Raw genomic sequence first — 21125 nt, 5'->3', positions numbered from 1 at the left:
TAGTCTGTCTGTCCTTTAGTGCCAATTTCCCTTTATAATTGGTCACCATCTGTGACTCCCTCATTTTTTTAAAAACCGAATTTCAGGACGAGACACACTTAAAAATACTGAAACAGTGCGAGCTGTCTCGCAGCCTGTGCGAATTACCATCCCAAAGTTTGAGGATGTAAATAGCATGAGGGGAAGCAACTGAAGGGTTACCATAAAACAAAACAAAAACTTTTGAAACAAAGAGCCAAAATGAAGTGCGTATGGTCCGCGGCGGGTAAGAATTGGATGGAATCCCCGGGTAGAGCGGGCTGTGCACTACCCGAGCTTAGCTGACAAGAGGGGGGGTCCTCAGGCAGGGCAGGGATAAGTGCCGTTTCTCCACTGCCTGAGTAGCCGGCAAGAATGGGCAAGAATGTAGTCATCATGGGGGTTGCAGTAATGCCTCTACCGTCAAATCGGAAGAGCAGTTACGAACTGGGTTCTGGCAGAGTCTCAGCGGTTTCGGCTGATAAGTTTCCTGGCAAGTTTTCAGCGGTATCTGCGGACAAATTTGGCGTGGGGCCGTGGAAGGCTGTTTAAATTCAGACAAAGAACATTTGACAAACACAAACGAACAAACATGCAACGAATATCGTGCAGGTTCCATCAGAAAGGACACCGTTTCTCTCTTAAGTGGTTCCTTTTTAAACATCATCTGGACACGTCAGTTATCTGTTGCGAACAGGGTCGCAAAGGGATTCTTGTTTTGGGAGTCAGACTCAATGTCATCATCTTCTCCCGGCTGCCAAACTCTTGTATGTATACGTTTCGCCAAAGCTGTGTGGTGTGACCTGGGGTTCATCTCATCGTTCCTGATGAGCCTGAATGAATTGTTGCAGTGCCATATACGTGGGTCTAGTTGGGAGGTACTAGAGTTGAAGTCGTCATCGTTGGGCGGTGGTTCTGGGTCAGGGGCTTTAATGTATGTGAACTCGAAGGGATCACTCGAATTGTTCTCAGAGTCGCTGGGAGTGGGGCCTGTTGCAGATAGTATCGTGGTGTGCTGTGGCTGTCGTCAGTGTTTTCGCAGTCACTGTCGCTGCAGTCTGTGGGTGGGGAGGGGCGGAGTCGTGTATCAGGGGGCGGAGTCGAGGTCGAGTCCGTGGATGGGCTGGACGGGCTGGGGGAGGGTAGGAATGCGTCTTCTGTGGGCGGGGCGAGGTCGTCGCTGCGGCGAGCAGGGTGTAGTGTGCGTGGTTGGACTGCGAGCAATATGCCTTGAGCTGGTTAATGTGAAACCACGCAGACTTTCCATTGGGATATTTTATTTTGTACATGGAGGGGCTTACTTTGTCCGAAATGGAGTACGGATCTGAGTACTTAGGTGACAGGAATGTGCTGGGGTTGTAAAGGGATAGCATAACCTGCTATCCTACTGCAAACTCAGTCGCATGCACTGTCTTGTCGAAACATGCCTTGCTCTGTTTCTTTCTGGTGCCCAATCTTACTGCGGCTGCTAGTTAAGCCGTTTTAATGTTATCGATTAGTTGTCGCACAGCGTTCTCGTGGGTGAGGGCCGTCACTTCAGGGCTGGTCAAGTCCAAACCTAATAAATATTCTGTGCCTTTCATGGGGCGTTCGGTCATGAGAGTGTGGGGGGTGTATCCTGTGGACGTTGATACCGTGTTTCGTAAAAACATAAGTGCAAATGGGAGGACTGAGTCCCAGGTGTTGTTATCCTGTTGAACCACCTTTCTGGCTTTTAGTGTCCGATTCATCCTTTCGACAATACCACTTGACTGGAGGTGGTATGCGATGTGAAATTTTTGAGTAATGCCAAATATTGTCAGGACGTTTTTCATAAGGCGTCTCGTAAAATGGGAGCCTTGGTCGGACTCTATGCTGCGGGGAGTCTCCATCTCATAAAAATGTGGTGGGTCAGAATTTTGGCTGTGGTCTTCGCCGTATTAGTTCTTGATGGGAATGCCTCTACCCATTTTGTAAATGTGTCGATGACCACCAACACATAGTTGTATCCATTTCTGCAAGGGGGTAAGGGTCCTATAATGTCAATCTGGAGGTTAGTCCATGGGCGGGTGTGGCTAAATTGAGCCTTTTTTGCATATCTGTCTGGGTTGTTCTGGGCACAGATCAAGCAATTCTCAACGTACTGGGTGATGTCTGCTTTTAAATTTGGCCACTAACAGAGCTGTCTGAGGTGGGCTACAGTGGGCTCAATTCCCTGGTGTCCATGACTGTCATGGAACAAACAAACGAGTTGGTTCCTGTCCTGCTCAGGAACTACATAGAGACTATCTTTAAGGATCACACCGTCATGTGTGGTCAGAGAATTCCTAAATTTGTCGGAAGGGGCTGGGAAGGTTCCCTTTAAAACTTCCCTGAGCTTTTCATCTTGTCTCTGGGCCTACGTTAAATCTTGGATGTTGGTCTGTGAGACCTGCATTGCGTGTACTGGGGCGCTTTTGGGGGGGGGGGGGGGGGGTTCCAAAAATAACCATGTCTGGAACCTGCTTTAGCTAGTGGATCAGCTTTCACATTTCCAGGTGGGGAAGAGCGGTGGTGACTATGAACTTTTATAATGCCATATGTCCTGTCCTTTGCCTGTTTTAAAATATGGCAGAATAATGGGGCTGACGGTAGGGGTTTTCCGTCTGCGGAAACAAATCCTCTTGCTTCCCACAGGGGTAGGAATTCCGTTAAACTGTTGCAGACATATAGGCGGTCCGAGTATATGTCTGCTGGGCTGGGGAATGAATCGGGGTGATCTACAATATACGCAATTGCTGCCAGTTCTGCTGCCTGCGAGCCTATGTGTCCTGGCAACTTTAGTGAAATTTCCTCTAGTGCGCGTCCCTGCACGTCCTCTACATAAATTCTGCATCCTGTTATGCGTTTACCGTCTAATATTGTGGAAGAGCCATCCACATATATCTTCAGGGGTGCGCACATGTCTGTGGGCTGGGGTCTCTGGGGTGAACTACCTATTTTCCTGGGAGGTATTTTTGCGGTGAAGGGGCCTGTGTTGTGGTGAGATAATCTCACATTCATGGGGGGTGCCTGGGTACTGTAAATTGTCTGGAAGAAAAGTTTGGGTTTTAGTCCTTTAACGGTGATGTCCCGTCCCTGTAAAAGAAGGGTCCAACGGGCTGCTCGGATTTGGCTGACTGTGCCATCTTTAAGTCGGCCGTCTAACAGTAGCTGTGTCGGGGTGTGTTCTGTGAGGATGGTGATGGGGTTGAGTCCTGTTATGTATGAAAAATACTGAACTGCCCAAAAAACTGCGAGTAGGTGCCTTTCACAGGCAGAAAATCCTTGCCCTACAGGGTCCAAAACTCTTGAGGCGTATGCCATGGTTCTTAACTGTTCATGCCGTTCCTGGAGGAGCATGGCTGAAAGGGTGCAGTCGGTGCTTGCTACTTCTATAGCGTAGGGGGAGAGTGGTTCTGGAGCCTGTAGTGCGGGGGCTGCGATGAGGGCGCGTTTTAAAGCATCCACGGCATCTGTGTGCTGCAGAATCCATTCCCAAGTTGCTTTTTACTTGAGAAGGTCAGATAGGGGCACTGCTTTAGTGGCAAAATCGTCGATATGGTTTCGGCCGTAGCCAACCAGTCCTAAAAATGACCGGAGGGCTGAGACATTGTGGGGAAGGGGCAATTTGGCAATCGAGTCAATCCTTTTATGCTCGATCTCGCATTTACCATGCGTGATAATTGTTCCCAAATATATCACCTTTTCTTCCAAAATTTGGGCCTTTTTGGGGTTAATCTTGCATCCAATTTCTTTCAGGAGTCCTAGGAGTTCTGCTAGAAGCGAGATGTGCTCTGCCTTTGTGTCTGTCTGCAGTAACAGGTCGTCTACTTTCTGGACCAGACATTCGGGGTGGGAAAATTTAGCTAAACCATTTGCCAGCTGTCGGTGGAAAATGGAGGGGGAATTGTGGAATCCTTGTGGATGGCATGTCCACGTGTATTGCTGTCCTCTGAAAGTGAATGCAAATTTATACTGGCACGCTTTAGCCAATGGAATGGACTAGAATCCGTTGCTGATGTCCTGAACCGTAAAGTCTCGTGAATGGAGTCCCTGCTTGAGCATGGTCTCGGGACTTGTGGCTACAGTGGGGGCTGCTGCTGGGGTCACTTTGTTAAGTTCCCGGTAATCAATGGGCAGTCGCCATGATCCATCGGGTTTTCTAACTGGCCAAACCGGGGCATTATTAGTGGAGGCTACTGATCTTAGTATGCCCTGTTCTAATAAGCTGTCTATTACCTTTGAGATTTCTCCCTCTGCTTCCTGGGGAAATCGTATTGTTTCTGGGGTCTGGACCTGTAATCTGCACCGAGCCAGCCATTCTGCCACAGTCATGCTTGTGCTGTGCAAATGCTGCTCTGTGTTCCTGCAGAACTGCCCTAACCTGTTTGTCTGAACTAATTGTCGTTGTGTCGAACCAGTATTTGCCTACTGTGCTAATCCTATTAGCATAATCTCCTACTGTGAGCGTGGCGGGGGCGCTTGCTGTTTTTGCCAATCTCCAGACACATTTGTTTACTGGATCGAATGAAAGGTTGTGGGAGCTCATAAAATCGATTCCCAAAATGTGTTCTGCTGTATGGGGTAGATCAACTAACAGTATGGGGTGCTTTGTGGTTACATTGCCGATTTGAATGCATACAGTGGCTGCGATGTGTCCCTGCTGTGAGTGGCCTGTAAAGTCGCTGAGGGTGATGGTGTCTGTAGTGGGCCATGTGTCCTTCTGAAACATCGTGGAGGAATTCAGTGTGGTGCGGGACCCTCCTGTGTCGCAAAGAAATTCAACGGGCTGACCCCGTACTTTTGCTGCAACAACCGGTCGGCCGGACTTATCCCAAAGGGTGTCGCAGACCCATGTTGGGGAGCCCGAACACCGTCAGTCTGTGCTGTTCATGTCTCCCTGGTCTGTGAATAGGCTTTGTCCTATTCCTATTTAGGGTGCTTGTCTGTTGGGCTCTCTGTGCTTTCTGTGGGGCATTGCACTCTCGTGCAAAGTGTCCTGGATGTCCACAGTTGTAGCACTCCTGCGATTTGGGCTGGGGTGGGCTGTTCCTATTCTCATTTATCCAATCGGGGTTCCGTTGCGTTTTAATTGCATGCATATCTGCATCTGCCTGCTCTTCATCGGGTTTCCTAAAATTGGTCTTGTGCACGGATTGCTCCCATGCGCGGGACAACCTTTTTAAAACCCATTTCTCGTTGTGGTCCTCATCTGAGGGGTCATAATTTGCGCAAGATCTCTGTCCTGCCTCTGTGGCATGAGAGATCAGGATTCGAGTCAATTTGGCCATGTTATCTAAGGACAAATGGGCGTGGGCTAAGTCTCCGAAAACTGCCGTGAAATGAATCCACAAGCGTCCAGCAAACGCTGTGGGGTGCTCGGTCTTCTTTTGCCTGCATTTATTCAGGTCTTCTACCGGGTCTCCTCGGTTATAGCCGATCACATCAAGGATCGCTGTGTGCATCTCTGCTAGGGTGCCTCCTCCTACATTCTGTGGGTCGGGAAGGGCTGCTACTACGGAAGGGTCTATGCTCAAAACTGTGAGCTTCACTTGCTCTCGCTCGTCCAGGCCGTACATAGTTGCCTGCTGCTCAACCTTTGCAAAGAATTGGTGGGGGTCTGAAGTGGGGAGGGACGGTGTGATTTTCTCGCACTCGTCCCGTAATTGGGTCATGGTTAAGGGGTTGTGTACATGAAATCCGTGTCTCCGTCTGCTGCGGCTCTGCGGTTACCGGATTCATGGGGGTGTGTTCTACCTGTTCAGTGGGGGGGTTGGGGTGCTCTTCTTTTCTGGGGCTTCTCCTGCGCACATGCTCCATGCACGTACCTATGGGATGTTTCATTTAATTCTTGCCAATCGGGGCTGTTTCCCTCATCCAATTTGGGATCCGAATGTGCTCTGAAAGCCATTCTGGACTGAAAGCAGAGATTGCAATTCTGCCATTTTTTTCCGGCACTTTTCATGGTCTACCAAGCTCTGCCTTTGTTCCATACCTTAATTCATTCTCAACATCTCATATTCCATTTTTGGAGGTTGTTTTTTTCTCTAAACAATAGTTTTCTGCATTCTGTGAGACTCCAAGAATACAATGCCCAGATGAACTGTTCAAATGCAACATTTCTGACATAAATTTGGCAGTCTGTTGGAAGACATGTAATGGTCAAGGACCAATGATGTTGTGTGAAATGGCAAGTGGCAGCAAGACACAGGAGAAAATTCTGCAACATATCATTAAAAGTATGAAGGATCCTAGTTTCATTTCTAACATGGTGTAGCTCTGAAGAATTTAATTCCCTGTTTCACTCAGTAGATTGCAACATTAAAGCAAAGTTAATGCAGGAAAGAGTGACCAGGCTAAAACTTTGTTTTGTGAGTTATAGTTTTTTCCCTTTGTCATTGGGGAATGTCAGGTTGTGAAAGGCTACTACTACACATTCGCTGAGTATTTGCTGAATATTTCATTAGTGTTTACATTTACAAACCTGGTGACTGTGATTACTGAGCAGCCAAGGACCAAAGACAAGTGCATTTTATAAGAATTATTGGTTAATTCACTGGTGCTATGACTCAGGGGCATGTGGGGCTGGAATTGACCGCACACTAGCCCAGGGATAACAATAGGTGAAAATAGACTGTGAACCAAGAGGTTTAAGATTATTGTGATATATAGGTTGATCTCCCTGGCATGTGGGAGTCTAACTGTGTGGAGTCTGCACATTCACCCTGTGCCTGCATGGGTTTCCTCCGGGTGCTCCGGTTTCCTCTCACAGTCCAAAGATGTGCGGTTAGGTGGACTGGCCATGCTAAATTGCCCTTAGTGTCCAAAAAGGTTAAGTGGGGGGTTACTGGGTTAGGGTAGAGACGTGGGCTTGGGTAGGGTGCTCTTTGTAAGGTCCGGTGCAGACTCGATGGGCCGAATGGCCTCCTTCTGCACTGTAAATTCTATGACATCTTATTTGAATCTTGGCCCAGTGTGCAAGTGTAGTGTTGCAGCACCTAGTTTAGAGGGTATAGTCACAGTATGAAAAGTTTACATAGGCGGTTTCCGTTATAAGTACAGACATTGGAATTGACAATGGAAAGGGGTAAAGAAAGTGTACAGATGTAAGGATTTTATAGATAGATATATTTGCCGTTGTTGCAGTGTTCATGAGCATGAACCAGTACCAAAAGTGGCTTTATTGAGATGGAGCGGCTAATCCAAAATAAAGCTGTCGTTTCTACTGAGCGTTCGCTGATCTTTCTGATTTCACACTTCTCTCGTTCTAATATCGGTTCCTTCCCCGCAAAACAGTAAACGTGAAGGGCGATGCCCGATCCTGGACGTCCACCTCTGTCGTTGCTGCATCGAGTTGATACTGGTGACACAGGCAGTAGTGCTTTGTGGCGGTACACTGCCTCCAACAACGACAGTTTTGCAGTTCACACTTCGTTAAAGGAGTTGGCCCCTCTCGTTAAAAATTACAGTAAGAAGTCTTACGACACCAGTTTAATGTCCAACGGGTTTGTTTCGAATCACTAGTGTTGTAAGACGTCTTACTGAACTCACCCCAGTCCAACGCCGGCATCTCCACGTCATGGTTACAAATTAGACCGCCTCCTGCGGTCTAATATAGCAGAACAATATGAACAAATGCAACTATAGCCAATGTGCCAGACTGACACCGAGTTAAATATCGTTGATACATTTTGAATACCACAGAAGTAATGTATTAAAGTTCTTTAATTCGGCGAGAATTTATATCAATTACAACATGGCTAAAACTCCAGCATCTATTAAAAAGCAGATAAACAAATCCAATCCAATCCAATCCAATATCTGATTTCCACAACGTTGTTCTTTGACCCAGGGTGTTAATTTCGTGTGAAACTCCCTTAACACATTGAATCAGTTTTCTTTCTGCTCTTAGGGCAGAGCATTTCCTGCTCTGCTTCCTTGCCCTGTTGCCCGGAAGCTTGAAGTTCAAGACCCTGGATTTCTGATGGGGATCTGCTGCCCGAATTCTTGGACAATTCCTGTTCACTCCTCAGCTTTTGAATCTCGCTGTTTAACTCCAGCAAGGTTTTTGCCAGCTCCCGATCCTGGGAACGCATCTCCAACTGCAAATCAAACAGATGAGACAGCCTCTTCTGACAATGTGCATATCCGAGCTATCCATACTTAAAAGCGCTGGCTCCTCGTTTAGGATAAACCCGCATTAAATCCATTTGGGGCTTCCCTTCATTGTAGAACTGGTTTGAAAAATCACAGCAGCATCACGCTCATCATCAGGCCTCGATGGCCAACCCCCATTCATACCAGCCCTCATCTACATTCCTCCCAAATCAGCACTAATGACAAGTCACAATAACAATAACTTGCATTTATATAGCTTCAACAGAATAAAAAAAAGAAGATCCTTTACAAGAGCAAAGCAAAGTTTGAAAGCAATCATGAGTTATTCGGGCAGCTGCCTGAAGGCTTGATCCAACAGGTAGGGTTTGAGGATACTCTTAAATTGGAGCGGGTTTGAGCGGCTTGGGCCCTGGCAGCTGAAGACACGATCGTCAATGGTGGACTGATTAAAACCGGGACTGCTCAAGGAAGCAGGATTATATCAGAGGATTGCTGGGCTGGAGAACATTACAGGCATCGGGAGGGACTGATTCGAAAACAAGGACAAGAAGTTTCAAAATCGATGTTCAGATGAACTCGGAGAAAGAGCGCACAGGGGAGATGTGCGAATGGGACAAGGACAGCAGAGTTTTGGATGATCTCAATCCATGGAGGATGGAGTGTGGGAGGCAGGTTTGCATTTGAATAGTTGAGTCCAGAAGTTACCAAAGGGATGGATGAGGGTTTCAGCCGCAGATGAGCCCGAGGCAGGGTTAGAGAGTCAGACAGTACTAATGGAGGTGGAAACAGGCGATCACAGTGATGGTGCAGACATATACTCAGAGGCTTATCCTGGGGTCGTGATGGTGAACTGTCTGGTGCAGCCTCACAGGCAGTCGCCAGGGAGAGAGGTGGAGTCCACAGCGAGGGAATGCAGTTTGTGGTGGAGTTTGAGGACAATGGCTTCAGTCTTCCCAATATTAACTTGGGAGAAAGGTCTGCTCATTCAGTACTGGGGGTCAGACAGCAGTTTGACAATGTAGAGGAAGGGTGGTAAATTGGACATTCTGAATTCTCCCTCAGTGTACCCGAACAGGTGCCGGAATGTGGCAACTAGGGGCTTTTCACTGAAAGCTGGCTGTCATCAGGTATATATTTTTTAGATAATTAGATGTAAACACTTTCATTCCAGTTACAGGCAAAAACGACAAATTTAAAACCAGCAATGTCAGGGAAAGTCTGTGCATGGGAGGGAGCAGTTCAAAAGGAAAGTCTGCATGGGAGGGAGCAGTTCGAAAGGAAAGTCTGCATGGGAGGGAGCAGTTCAAAAGGAAAGTTTGCATGGGAGGGAGCAGTTCGAAAGGAAAGTCTGCATGGGAGGGAGCAGTTCAAAAGGAAAGTCTGCATGGGAGGGAGCAGTTCGAAAGGAAAGTCTGCATGGGAGGGAGCAGTTCAAAAGGAAAGTCTGCATGGGAGGGAGCAGTTCTAAAGGAAAGTCTGCATGGGAGGGAGCAGTTCGAAAGGAAAGTCTGCATGGGAGGGAGCAGTTCGAAAGGAAAGTTTGCATGGGAGGGAGCAGTTCAAAAGGAAAGTCTGCATGGGAGGGAGCAGATCGAAAGGAAAGTCTGCATGGGAGGGAGCAGTTCGAAAGGAAAGTCTGCATGGGAGGGAGCAGTTCGAAAGGAAAGTCTGCATGGTGGGAGGGAGCAGTTCGAAAGGAAAGTCTGCATGGGAGGGAGCAGTTCAAAAGGAAAGTCTGCATGGGAGGGAGCAGTTCGAAAGGAAAGTCTGCATGGGAGGGAGCAGTTCGAAAGGAAAGTCTGCATGGGAGGGAGCAGTTCGAAAGGAAAGTCTGCATGGGAGGGAGCAGTTCGAAAGGAAAGTCTGCATGGGAGGGAGCAGTTCAAAAGGAAAGTCTGCATGGGAGGGAGCAGTTCGAAAGGAAAGTCTGCATGGGAGGGAGCAGTTCGAAAGGAAAGTCTGCATGGGAGGGAGCAGTTCAAAAGGAATATTGTTGAGATTCTTTGAAGCTCGGTGATATAAAGCATAATACTCTGGATCAACTCAGTAGGTCTGGCAGCATAAACGTAAATAATAATCTTCATTATTGTCACAAGTAGGCTTATATTAACACTGCAGTGAAGTTACTGTGAAAAGCCCCTAGTCGCCACATTCCAGCGCCTGTTCTGCTACACTGAGGGAGAATTCAGAATGTCCAATTTACCAAATAACACATTTCGGGACTTGTGGAAGGAAACCGGAGAACCCAGAGGAAACCCACGTAGATACGGGGAGAACGTGCAGACTCCGCACAGACAGTGACCCAAGCCCGAAATCAAACCTGGGACCCTGGCGCTGTGAAGCAATTGTGCTAACCTCTGTGCTACCGCCGCCCATCTGCAGAAGAGTAATAGAGTTAACATTTCCAGTCATATCTTCTACGGAAGGGTGGGGGGGGGGGGGGGGGGATCACTGTACTGGAGGGGCGAATTTCCCCCAGTTTGCTTGCCCTGGTCCGGCAGCACTGGGTAAGTCTCCAGTGGGATGTGGTAATGGAGTCCCGGAACAGCCCAGGGCACCTGCCAGACACAGTGACAATACGGGGGAGATAAGTGGAGTCCTGGCTCGGGGTAGGAGTTTCGGGTTAAAGGATTGAAGCTTTCCCCTCACCAGTTCCGTTCGCAGCCAAGTGATGGCTCCGTCGATTTTGGCTCTGCGGAGCTCCTCGTCCGCTGCTGGGTTCCTGCTCAGGGTGCAGGAGCCGGGATGGTGGCAGGGAGCCGAGGGTGTCCGAAAGGCGCTCAGCAGCCTGTGCTTGATATCCTCCAACACCATGCTGGACACACTGTCCTCGTACTGGCTGTCCTTACTCATGTTTGCTGGTGTGGCGGGTGGGGATTGCTCCTGGCTCTGGCCATGCACACAGCTCCCCAGTGAAGCGGCAATGAAGCGACCGCTTGCAGATGCTGCATTACATTGGAGGCGCTTTGCAAACCTCCCCGGAGTTCCCTCCCGTGCCAAGATTGTGGAGTCTCGGCCTCTTAACTCTTGGTAGCTGCGATTACAGCACCCAGAGGGGAAGCGAAAGGTTTGTTTTTTTCCCCGTTCCACTGGACCAATCCTCTTTGTAATGGTTACTATGGAAAAGCTCCGGGAGGGAGAGGAGACAAAGACTATTATACTGGCTGCCCAGATGGTCGGCTGCACTCACCCAGAAAGCGGGGGGGAGGAGGGAGAGAGTGGGCTTGTCCTGGCCTCTAACCACAATGAAGAAGCTCCCATCGCCTCTCCTGGTTACTGCTGCTCCCCATCAGCAGGCACACACACACACACACACACGAGTACCTGCAGTTGGATGGAAACATTGGGAATTCCTGGGGAAAGTTGCACGGAGCGGTTCCAGTATCATCACTAATACCGCCTGCATCTAATGCAACCAAGCACCGAGTTTTCAGACTGGTCTCCTGTTGCTGGGGGAGGCGAGCTCATGGTTCTGACACAAAGCAGGGTTTGGTTTAAAGTGTTTTATTACTCAGGTGTTGCTATTTGAGCGGGTCTGAGTGATTTGTTTCTAAAGCTCTCGTTTTTTTTTGCATTTCCCCTCTCCGTAACGGTGAGAAAGTCTGGCCCAGCCCAGCTCGCTGTGTTAATCTTTAGTCAGTCAGTGATGCGGACAGGCAGGCGTGCAGAGTGTAACTGAGAGAGAGGAGAGATTGGCAGCCCCTGGGGTGTGCCAGAATCGTGCCCAGGGACAATATCCTTATCTCATTTACACAACAAAGGAACCCAGCCACTGCATTCCTCGCCGTCCCGCCAGTCCCCTCACTGATTTCACTCTGCTGGATTTTAACGAGAGGTCACTGCTCTCCCCACCCATGTCTGCTTTCATCCTGCTGTCATCGGTTGACTGAATGCCAGTTTAATTATTTCAAATCTTCAGAATCACAGAATTGTTACGGTGCAGGAGGCCATTCAGCCCGTCGTGTCTGCCCTGGCTCTCCAATCGAGCATTGTGATTAGCACCATTCATTCCCCTGCCTTTTGCAGTACCCCTTTGCATTGTTTCTATTCAAGTATTCATCTAATGCCCTCTCGAATGCGTCATAGAATCCCAACAGTGCAGAAGGAGGCCATTCAGCCCATCGAGTCTACACTGACGGTTCGAAAGAGCACCCTACCTAGGCCCACTCCCATGCTCTATCCCAGTAACCTCACCTAATCTTTGGACACTAAGGGGTAATTTAGCATGGCCAAACCCCCTAACCTGCACATCTTTGCACTGGGGGAGGAAATTGGAGCACCCAGAGGAAACCCATGCAGAGAGGAAGAACATGTAAACTCCACAGTGACCCAAGGTCCGAACCGAACCCAAGTCTCTAACGCTGTGAGGCAGCTGTGCTAACCACTGTGACACTCAATTGAACCTGCCTCCACCACACTTCCAGGCAGTGCATTCCAGACTCCAGCCACTTGTTATGTGAAACCGTTTTTTCCCACATCACATTTGCATTTTGCCCACCCTTTCTTTTGTGTTTACATTACCCTGGGAATCATTCCACTAGGCTTTGTACAACTGAAGCACAACCTCCCTACTTTTGTATTCAATTCCCCTCAAATTAAACAATAATGTTCTATTAGCTTTCCTAATTACTTGTTGTACCCGCATACCTTTTGTGATCCATACACTAAGATACTCAGATCCCTCTGTATCTCAGAGCTCTGCGATCTCTCACCATTTTGATAATATGTGTCCCTTTTATTCTGTCAGCCAAAATGGACAATTCCACATTTTCCCACATTATGCTCCATTTGCCAGATCTTTACCCACTTACTTAACCTATCTATATATTTTTGTAGCCTCCTTATGTCCTCTTCACAACTAACTTTCTTTTTTTGAAAAATATTTTTTGTTCACCTTCTTCACATTTTCTCCCAAATGTACACCCAACAATAAACAATAATCTGTAACGAGTGCAATGCCAATCCCCATATCAATAACAACGATCCCATCCTCCCACCAAACCCCAGACATTAGCCCGCATGTTAACATAAACAAATGACAAGGAATCAGGAATCACCCACAGTCACCATTAACACATACAGTCCCCCTCCCCCCAATGTTCGATGTAATACAATTCTCAAAAGTGCATAATGAATAATGTCCATGAATTGTAAAACCCCTCCATCCTTCCCCTCAGTTCAAATTTGACCTTTTCAAGCGTTAAGAATTCCAGCAGGTCCACCCGCCACACCAGGGCACAGGGCGGAGAAGTTGATCTTAAACCTAACAGGATCTGCCTTCGTGCGAGTAACGAGGCAAGACTACAACATCTGCCTCCACGCCCGTTTCCAACCCCGGCTGGTCCTACACCCCGGATATGGCACCCCGAGGGCCCGGGTCCAGTTTCACGTGCACCACTTTAGAGATTATCCTAAACACCTCCTTCCTGTAATCCTCCAGCTTTAGACAGGACCAAAACATATGAACGTGGTTTGCGGGGTCTCCCCCACAATGTTTACACACATTTTCTACCCCCTCAACGAGCCGGCTCATCTTTGCCCTTGTAAGGTGCGCTCTATACACCACCTTCACCTGTATCAGCCCCAACCTCGCATACGAGGTGGAGGCGTTCACCCTCCGGAGCAGCTCGAACCAGAACCCCTCCTCCATACCCTCTCCCAACTCTTCCTCCCACTTTGCCTTGATCCCTTTTAGCGGTGCCTTCTCCTCCTCCAAAATAGCCCCGTAAACCACCGATACTACCCCCTTCTCCAGTCCCCCTGTTGTCAGAACCCCCTCCAGCAATGTGGAAGCTGGCTCTACTGGGAAGCTCTGTATCTCCTTTCTGGCAAAGACTTGAACCTGCATGTACCTAAATAATTCCCCTTGCTCCAGCCCATACTTTGCCCCCAGCTCCTTCAATCCCGCAAAACGACCCCCAAGAAATAAATCTTTTAGTGTCCTAATTCCTTTCTCCCATCTTGAAAAATTTCCATCCCACTTCCTTGGCTCAAATCTATGGTTCCACCGAATCGGCATTTTCCTTGACTCTGCCCCCAATCTGAAGTGCTGTCGAAACTGCCTCCAAATTCCCAACGAAGCTACTACTACCGGACTCCCTGAGTATCTCCCCGGGGCCATCGGGAGCGGCGCTGTCGCTAGTGCCTTCAATCCCGACTCCCTACTCAAACTCTTCTCCATTCTGACCCATTGGGAGTCAACCCCTCTGACCCAGCTCCGTACCTTCTCCACGTTCGCCGCCCAGTAATAATACATCAGGTTCAGAAGACCCAAACCCCCTGCCTACCTTGCTCTCTGTTGTAGCAGCTCCCCCTATGAACGAGGTAATCAACCCTTCAATCTCTCTAAAAAATGCATTTGGCAGGAAAATCGGCAGGCATTGAAAAATAAACAGGAATCGCAGCAGCACATTCATTTTAACCTCCTGTACCCGACCCCCAGTGATAAAGGGAGACCATCCCATCTTGCCAGATCAGCTTTCACCCTCCCCACCAAACTAGAAATGTTGTACCTACAGAGCCCCCCCCCCCTAATCCCGGGCAACCTGTACCCACAAGTATCTAAAGTGAGTCCCTGGAATGGCAGCCCCCGCCCCCCCCCCCCGGCCGAGACACCACAAAATATACACAACTAACTTCCTTACCTCTCTTTGTGTTATCAGCAAATTTGGCAGCCACCCCTTTGTCAAATTCATTTAGATACATTGTAAACAGTTGAGATCCCAGCATTGACCCCTATGGCACACCATTAAGTAACTCACTTCCCAGTGATGTCCACACATAAATTATTTTTATCTATACAACTGTAGCAAGATATCCTTACTCCTGTATGAAAAATGAAAATGAAAATCGCTTGTCACGAGTAGGCTTCAATGAAGTTACTGTGAAAAGCCCCTTTCACCACATTCCGGCGCCTGTTCGGGAAGGCTGTTACGGGAACTGTACTCCAATCCCCTTGCAATAAAGGCTAATTTGCATTCCTAATTGCTTGTTGCGCCTGCATGCTAGCTTTCAGTGACTTATAAACAAGAACTCCCAGGTCCCTTTAGACATCAACACTCCCCAATCGCTCCCCATTTAAGAAATACTCTGCATTTCTGTTTTTCCTACCAGAGTAGATACTTCACATTCTATTCAACCTGCCACGTTCTAGCCCATTCACTTAGCTTGTCTAAATCCCCACTGCATCATCTTTACAGTTCACATTCCCACAAAGTTTTGTGTCATGAGCAAACTTGGGAATGCAACATTTGGTCCAAATCACTTATATAGATTGTGAATAGCTGTGGGACAACAACTGATTCTTGAGGTACCCCAATGGTTTTCTATCTGTTAATCAATCCTCAATCTATGCCACTACATTACCCTCAATCCCACATGCTCCAATTTTGCTTACAAATCAGATGTAATAATGCATGGTACCTTGAACTGGATTCTCCGCCAGTGGTGGGGTCCCTGATGCTGAGAAGAATCGAAAAATTGGGATCAGTGGCCGGTGCTGATCAATTACAATGCTTCGGTCCCCTGCTGGCAGTGGAATTGGGATTCATGCCCGCCCACTAGTGGAAGGTTGTAAATTAATGCAAATGGGCGGCACGGTGGTTAGCATTGCTGCCTCATGGCGCTGAGGTCCCAGGTTTGATCTCAGCCCCGGGTCACTGTCCGTGTGGCATTTACACATTCTCCCTGTGTTTTCGTGGGTCTCACCAACACAACCCAAAGATGTGGCCACACTAAATTACCCCTTTATTGGTAAAAACATAATTGGGTACTTTAAATTTATTTTTAAAAATAAAAAAAATAATAAAATAAAAAAGGTAAAAGAATGCAAACGGGTCTTATGAACCATTTGTATCTACTTCGCCGGCCAGGCACCCTATTCTCTGGCCCTCTGTGAGTCTCTGGTCCCCTGGACCGGGAATCTCGTGGGCAGGAAACACAACAGGTTTCACCAAACGTGAGCCTGACGTCATGGTCCTAGCAATGGGCTAAGGAGTAACTCCTTAAAGGAGTTGCCCTCAAAGTCCATCTGAGTGCCACCCTCCCCTCTCACAATGCACCTGCCCGCCCCTCCTCTACCAGACCACTCACCCCCCGAGAGTCCCCGTAAAACAGGAGACCCACCCAAAGACCGTCTTAACAGGGAGACCCTCCAAGGACACCTCCTGGGAAGCCCTAACTAAAGGAACCCCCCACACAGACCCTCTAACTAAAGGAACCACCCCACAGAGATCCCCTAACTAAAGGAACCTCCCCACAGAGGTTCCCTGACTTACAAACCCCCCCCCCATCGACCCCTTAAATAGAGGGACCCCCAACAGATGCCTTAACTAGAGGGACCTCCTAACAGGGATCCTCTAATTGAGGGACCCCTAATTAGAGGGCTCCCCCACAGACCCTCCAGAAAAAAGGACCCCTGTCCGGAACCTAGAGAGCAGTCCATACAGGGACAATGAACAAAATTACAGTTGTAATTTATGTGGAAGCACCACAAATCCATTCCTGGAAAGAGAACAGCTGTGACCTGTGTCTAAACCCCGCAGATCCATGAGCTTCAACCCATTCATTCATTTCTAGTAGTGGGCTGTGATTGACAGCTTCCACAAAACAGCTGCAGCCTTGATTCATTCATCTCCCTGCATGGATGAGTGACTTAAATCCCAATGTTTACAAACATCCAACACATCAAAGAGAGATAAGTGCCTTCCAATCACTAAGTACATTCCAATCACTCAAGCGTGTGAATAGTGAATTGCTTTCTGATTTGTGTTCCCGGGGGAACATAAATCGGTAGTAATTCTCCTCTGGTGGGAGAATATAGAGCTAGATTCTCCGATTTTGAGGCTATGTGTCATGAGTATGTGTCTAGTCTTATGACCAAAGCATTGGCGCAGTCCCCACACCGATGTTCCGCCCGGTGGGGAGCTAGCAGCCGCGCCATGTAAAGCCCCCGGCTTCACCTGCCCCTCTGGTTCAGGTGCAAACCGTCCTGTCTGTACAAGTCCCACATTTCCCAGAATGTGCTCCAATAATCCACGTAACTGAAACCCTCCCTCCTACACCACCCCTGCAGCCACGTGTTTATCTGCACTCTCTCCCTGTTCCTCACCTCGCTAGCACGTGGCACCGGCAACAAACTAGAGATGACAACATGGTTTGTCCTGGCTCTCAGCTTCCACCCTAGCTCCCTAAATTCCTGTTTTAAATCCCCGTCCCTTCTCTTACCTATGTCGTTGGTACCGATGTGTACCACGACTTGTGACTGCTCCCCCTCCTCCTTAAGGATTCTGAAAACACGGTCCGAGACGTCACGGACCCTGGCACCCGGGAGGCAACATACCATCCGTGATTTAGTTACCACAGAATACTCCAACCTCTTAACTCCAGCCAACAAAGCCTTTCCCACCACAAAAATGTCTATCCTTGAATACACCTTATGAACCGGGTAGAAAAACAAATACTCCCGATTCATTGGGTGTAAAAACTTCCACATTCTCTTCATGAACCCCTCATCGTCCCAATTGAGGCCATATAATAATAATAATAATCTTTCTTGTCACAAGAGGCTTTTATTAACACTGCAATGAAGTCACTGTGAAAATCCCCTAGTCGCCACATTCCGGCGCCTGTTTGGCTACACAGAGGGAGAATTCAGAATGCCCAAATTACTTAACAGCACGTCTTTTGCGACTTGTGGGAGGAAACCAGAGCACCCGGGGGAAACCCACGCAGACATGGGGAGAACGTACAGACTCAGCACAAACAGTGACTCAAGCCGGGAATCGAACCTGGGAAACTGGCGCTGTGAAGCAAAAGTGCTAACCTCTGTGCTACCGTGCTGCCCCTCAACCTCCCCGCTAACGAACTCGTCACTGTCACGTACCTGTCCCCTGATCCGCCACTATCCTCTCCATCTGAAACCTCACCCTCTTGACCACCAATATCGCCACCTCCCCAAGCTCTATCAAACCCAAATGAAAAACCTGACTCACCCGACCCTTCCTAAGCTTCACCTGATCCTTTACCCTTAAATGTATCGCCTGCAAGGGCAGCACGGTGGTGCAGTGATAGTACTGCAGTCTCACGGCGCCGAGGACCAGGTTCGATCCTGGCTCTGGATCACTGTCCGTGTGGAGTGTGCACATTCTCCCCGTGTTTGTGTGGGTTTCACCCCCACAACCCAAAGATGTGCAGGCTAGGTGGATTGAACACGCTAAACTGCCCCTTAATTAGAAAAAATTAATTGGGTACTTTAAATTTTCCACATCATTATTCTGTCCGGGGGTCTGTCACCACCTACCCGCACCATCTGTCCTATCTGACATCATCATAACCCCACGCCCTGCCCATCGGCTAGCCCCGCTCCATCCTTTTGTTACCATCAAACCACCCCCTCTATCCACTTCCTCTTGCAAACACCTCACCCAGTATCGATCCCCTCCCCCCACCATTCAGACCTCCCAGATCCATCGAAACCTGATCCACCAGGCTTCAACGATTGCAGCCCCTCCCCACCACACTCCCGTTCACTAGCCAACCTTTCTTTGCTAATGCGGTGACCCCTGCCAGAGCCACCTCCCCAAGCCCTCCGAGGTAACCCGGCTCTGCATACCTCCCTTATATCAAAGAACAGTACAAAACCTCCCCCACAGAAAAAGAGAAAAAGCATAAACCCCAAACACATTGATGCACTATCAATTGACCACAGAAGCGAAGTTGTAGTCCGAAACTGAAGGCTTTAATAGACAAGATGTTTCCCCAGCAGCTCAGGTACAGAAAGGAAGTTGTGGGGAGCACACAGGCTCTTATACCCCGCCTTACAGGGCGGGGCTACCTTACAGCTCTAACCAATGGGTGACTAGTGTTATACCATTGGGCAAATGAGCAGCGAGCCTTCTCCACCAATGGGGTCTCAGCATTGCTAGTTACCGCAATACCTCTAGTCATACTACCACACAGGTCAATAAATGTAAATGAACCCCTCATTCAAGAACAGAGAAACAAAACCCCAATCAAATAGAAAACCATCCATAAGAAAAACACCATCCCCATCCCCTCCAATCAAGTCCAAATCCCAATCCTCATCTCAGTCCTAGTCCTTCAACCTTAACGAACGCCTCCGCTGCCTCCACCGACTCAACTTCGCAGGGTAGACCACTCTAAATCTCACTCCGCTGTCATACAATGCCGTCTTCACCCGTCCAAAGGCTGCCCGCCTTTCCACCAGCTCCACCATCAGTCTTGATATATTCGTATACAAATGCCTTCCCACTTCATCTCTCGTTTCTTCTTCGCCAGCTCAAGACCTTCTCCTTCACGTGGAACCTGTGAAAGTATATAACCGCCCTTGGTGGCACAACTCGTAGAAGGAGGAATCTTTCCCCCTCCCCAATCAATTCCGCAAACATCTTTGCAAAGTTCTCGGTCGGCATCGGGCCCTCCACCCCCTCAGGCAGGCCCCGATTCTCAGATTTTGCCTCCTTGACCTATTCTCCAGGTCCTCCACCTTAGCTCTGTGACCTTTGTTGACCTCCTCCACCCTCCACAGCTCATTCCCGTAACAGCCTCCCCGAATAGGCGTGGAATGTGGCGACTAGGGGCTTTTCACAGTAACTTCATTTGAAGCCTACTTGTGACAATAAGCGATTTTCATTTCCTTTCATTTTCATTACTTATTGAGGTGAACTGGTTGCTATGTTGCGATAATGCCTCCTTCACCCCCTTCAACTTCTTTCCCTGCTCCCACACCGCGACCGACGTCTTCATCACTGCTGCGTTTACCGGGGCAATCACCTCGTCCACCCACTCTTTCATCGCAGTCATCTTTTCCCTCCAAAGCACCTCCATATGCTTGCCAAACAGCTTCTCGAGCACCCCCATCATCACCTTGGTCAGAGTTTCCAACGTACGGGGAACAGCCCCACCAGTTGACCCAACCTCCACCATGTTTCTTCCTGCAGGACTCACACCCTCGCTTGATGACAGATTTTCTCTCACCCCTCCCCTTCTTTCCAGCACCCTTCTTCTGGGCCTTTGACACGTCTTCCTTATAACTTCCCACACCAACTCATTCAAAAACCACCCCTGAAACCGGGCATAGAAGTTCAAAAGCCAGAGACTCTAGCAGGAGTCCCCTAATGTGAGACCTCCACTTACGTGTCGCCACCGCAAGTCCTCGCCTTTTGCACTTTAAACATTCTCAGGCATCGTGAGCATTTCTGGGTTCTGACCCTGCTCGTATCAATGGTCTTCCCACTAGCAAAATCTCACAGGAGAGCATACCGTTCTCTGATTAGGAAAGACAGGTGGAAGCAGAAGGTATGAGGTCCATTTAGGAGCTGTGTTTTGGTAGCAGTGCGGCTACAGTGACTGGGAGACAAGATTGAACAAAGGAATAAAAAGGGGATGAGGCTGATGGTGACAGAAGGTTTTTGTTTCACCCGGGCACTCTCAGTGGTAACAACTGCAGTCTCCATGAGACACTGCCGGAAGTCTAGTCCAGTGCCTGCCGTCAACCTCTAGCTTCCTGTTTTTATTGCCAAATAAATGCCAAGTGACCTCCCGCAATGCACTCCCTTGACGTGAGTTGACTAGTTCTACACACTGTGGGGTATCAGAATGTGGGAATGCTGGAAGTCTGGAGACAATTCCTCTTAATAACCCCCTCAACTATCTTAACCCTGCTAGCAGGTGAGTCCCATCGCCACAGTGAAGTTGCGAGAAGGAAAGTCAGCGAGAGGCAGGAGCACATTGGGGAACTAGCCAATTGAAGTTTTCTGCGGTTTTCCCAACCAACACCTCAAAGCCAGCCTCAAAGGGGCAGGGGAAATTCTGCCCTGTAAATTTTACACTCCGTCAGGGGCCTGGGACTCAAATTCATGACCCACTCTTCCTGCAGTTGTCCATTCCTGCTAAAATCCATTGGCAGTTGTCAATAACCCTCCCCCATTTTTTGTTCCTAGGCCACAATTGCCTGCTATATCCCATTG

General features: G+C 48.7%; 2 protein-coding genes across 3 annotated transcripts in view; both read right to left on the bottom strand.

The window, feature by feature from the left end:
* bend5 (BEN domain containing 5) overlaps window positions 1–21125 on the bottom strand; it is a 253252-nt gene that overhangs the window by 937 nt on the left and 231190 nt on the right. The gene's annotated exons all lie outside the window — the stretch shown is intronic.
* si:ch211-153f2.3 (alanine and arginine-rich domain-containing protein) lies at window positions 7726–11300 on the bottom strand. The gene is made up of 2 exons (XM_038809777.1): window positions 10786–11300; window positions 7726–8120 (listed from the first exon to the last, which is right to left on the bottom strand). The coding sequence occupies exons 1-2, from the start codon at window positions 10987–10989 to the stop codon at window positions 7896–7898; spliced, it is 429 nt and encodes a 142-aa protein (XP_038665705.1). The 5' UTR covers window positions 10990–11300; the 3' UTR covers window positions 7726–7895.

This window comes from Scyliorhinus canicula, chromosome 10 (genome assembly GCF_902713615.1).
Source record: "Scyliorhinus canicula chromosome 10, sScyCan1.1, whole genome shotgun sequence".
Classification (NCBI taxonomy): Eukaryota; Metazoa; Chordata; class Chondrichthyes; order Carcharhiniformes; family Scyliorhinidae; genus Scyliorhinus; species Scyliorhinus canicula.
The sequence above is the reverse complement of the archived record's forward strand: the minus strand, read 5'-3'. Positions and strand labels throughout refer to the sequence as shown.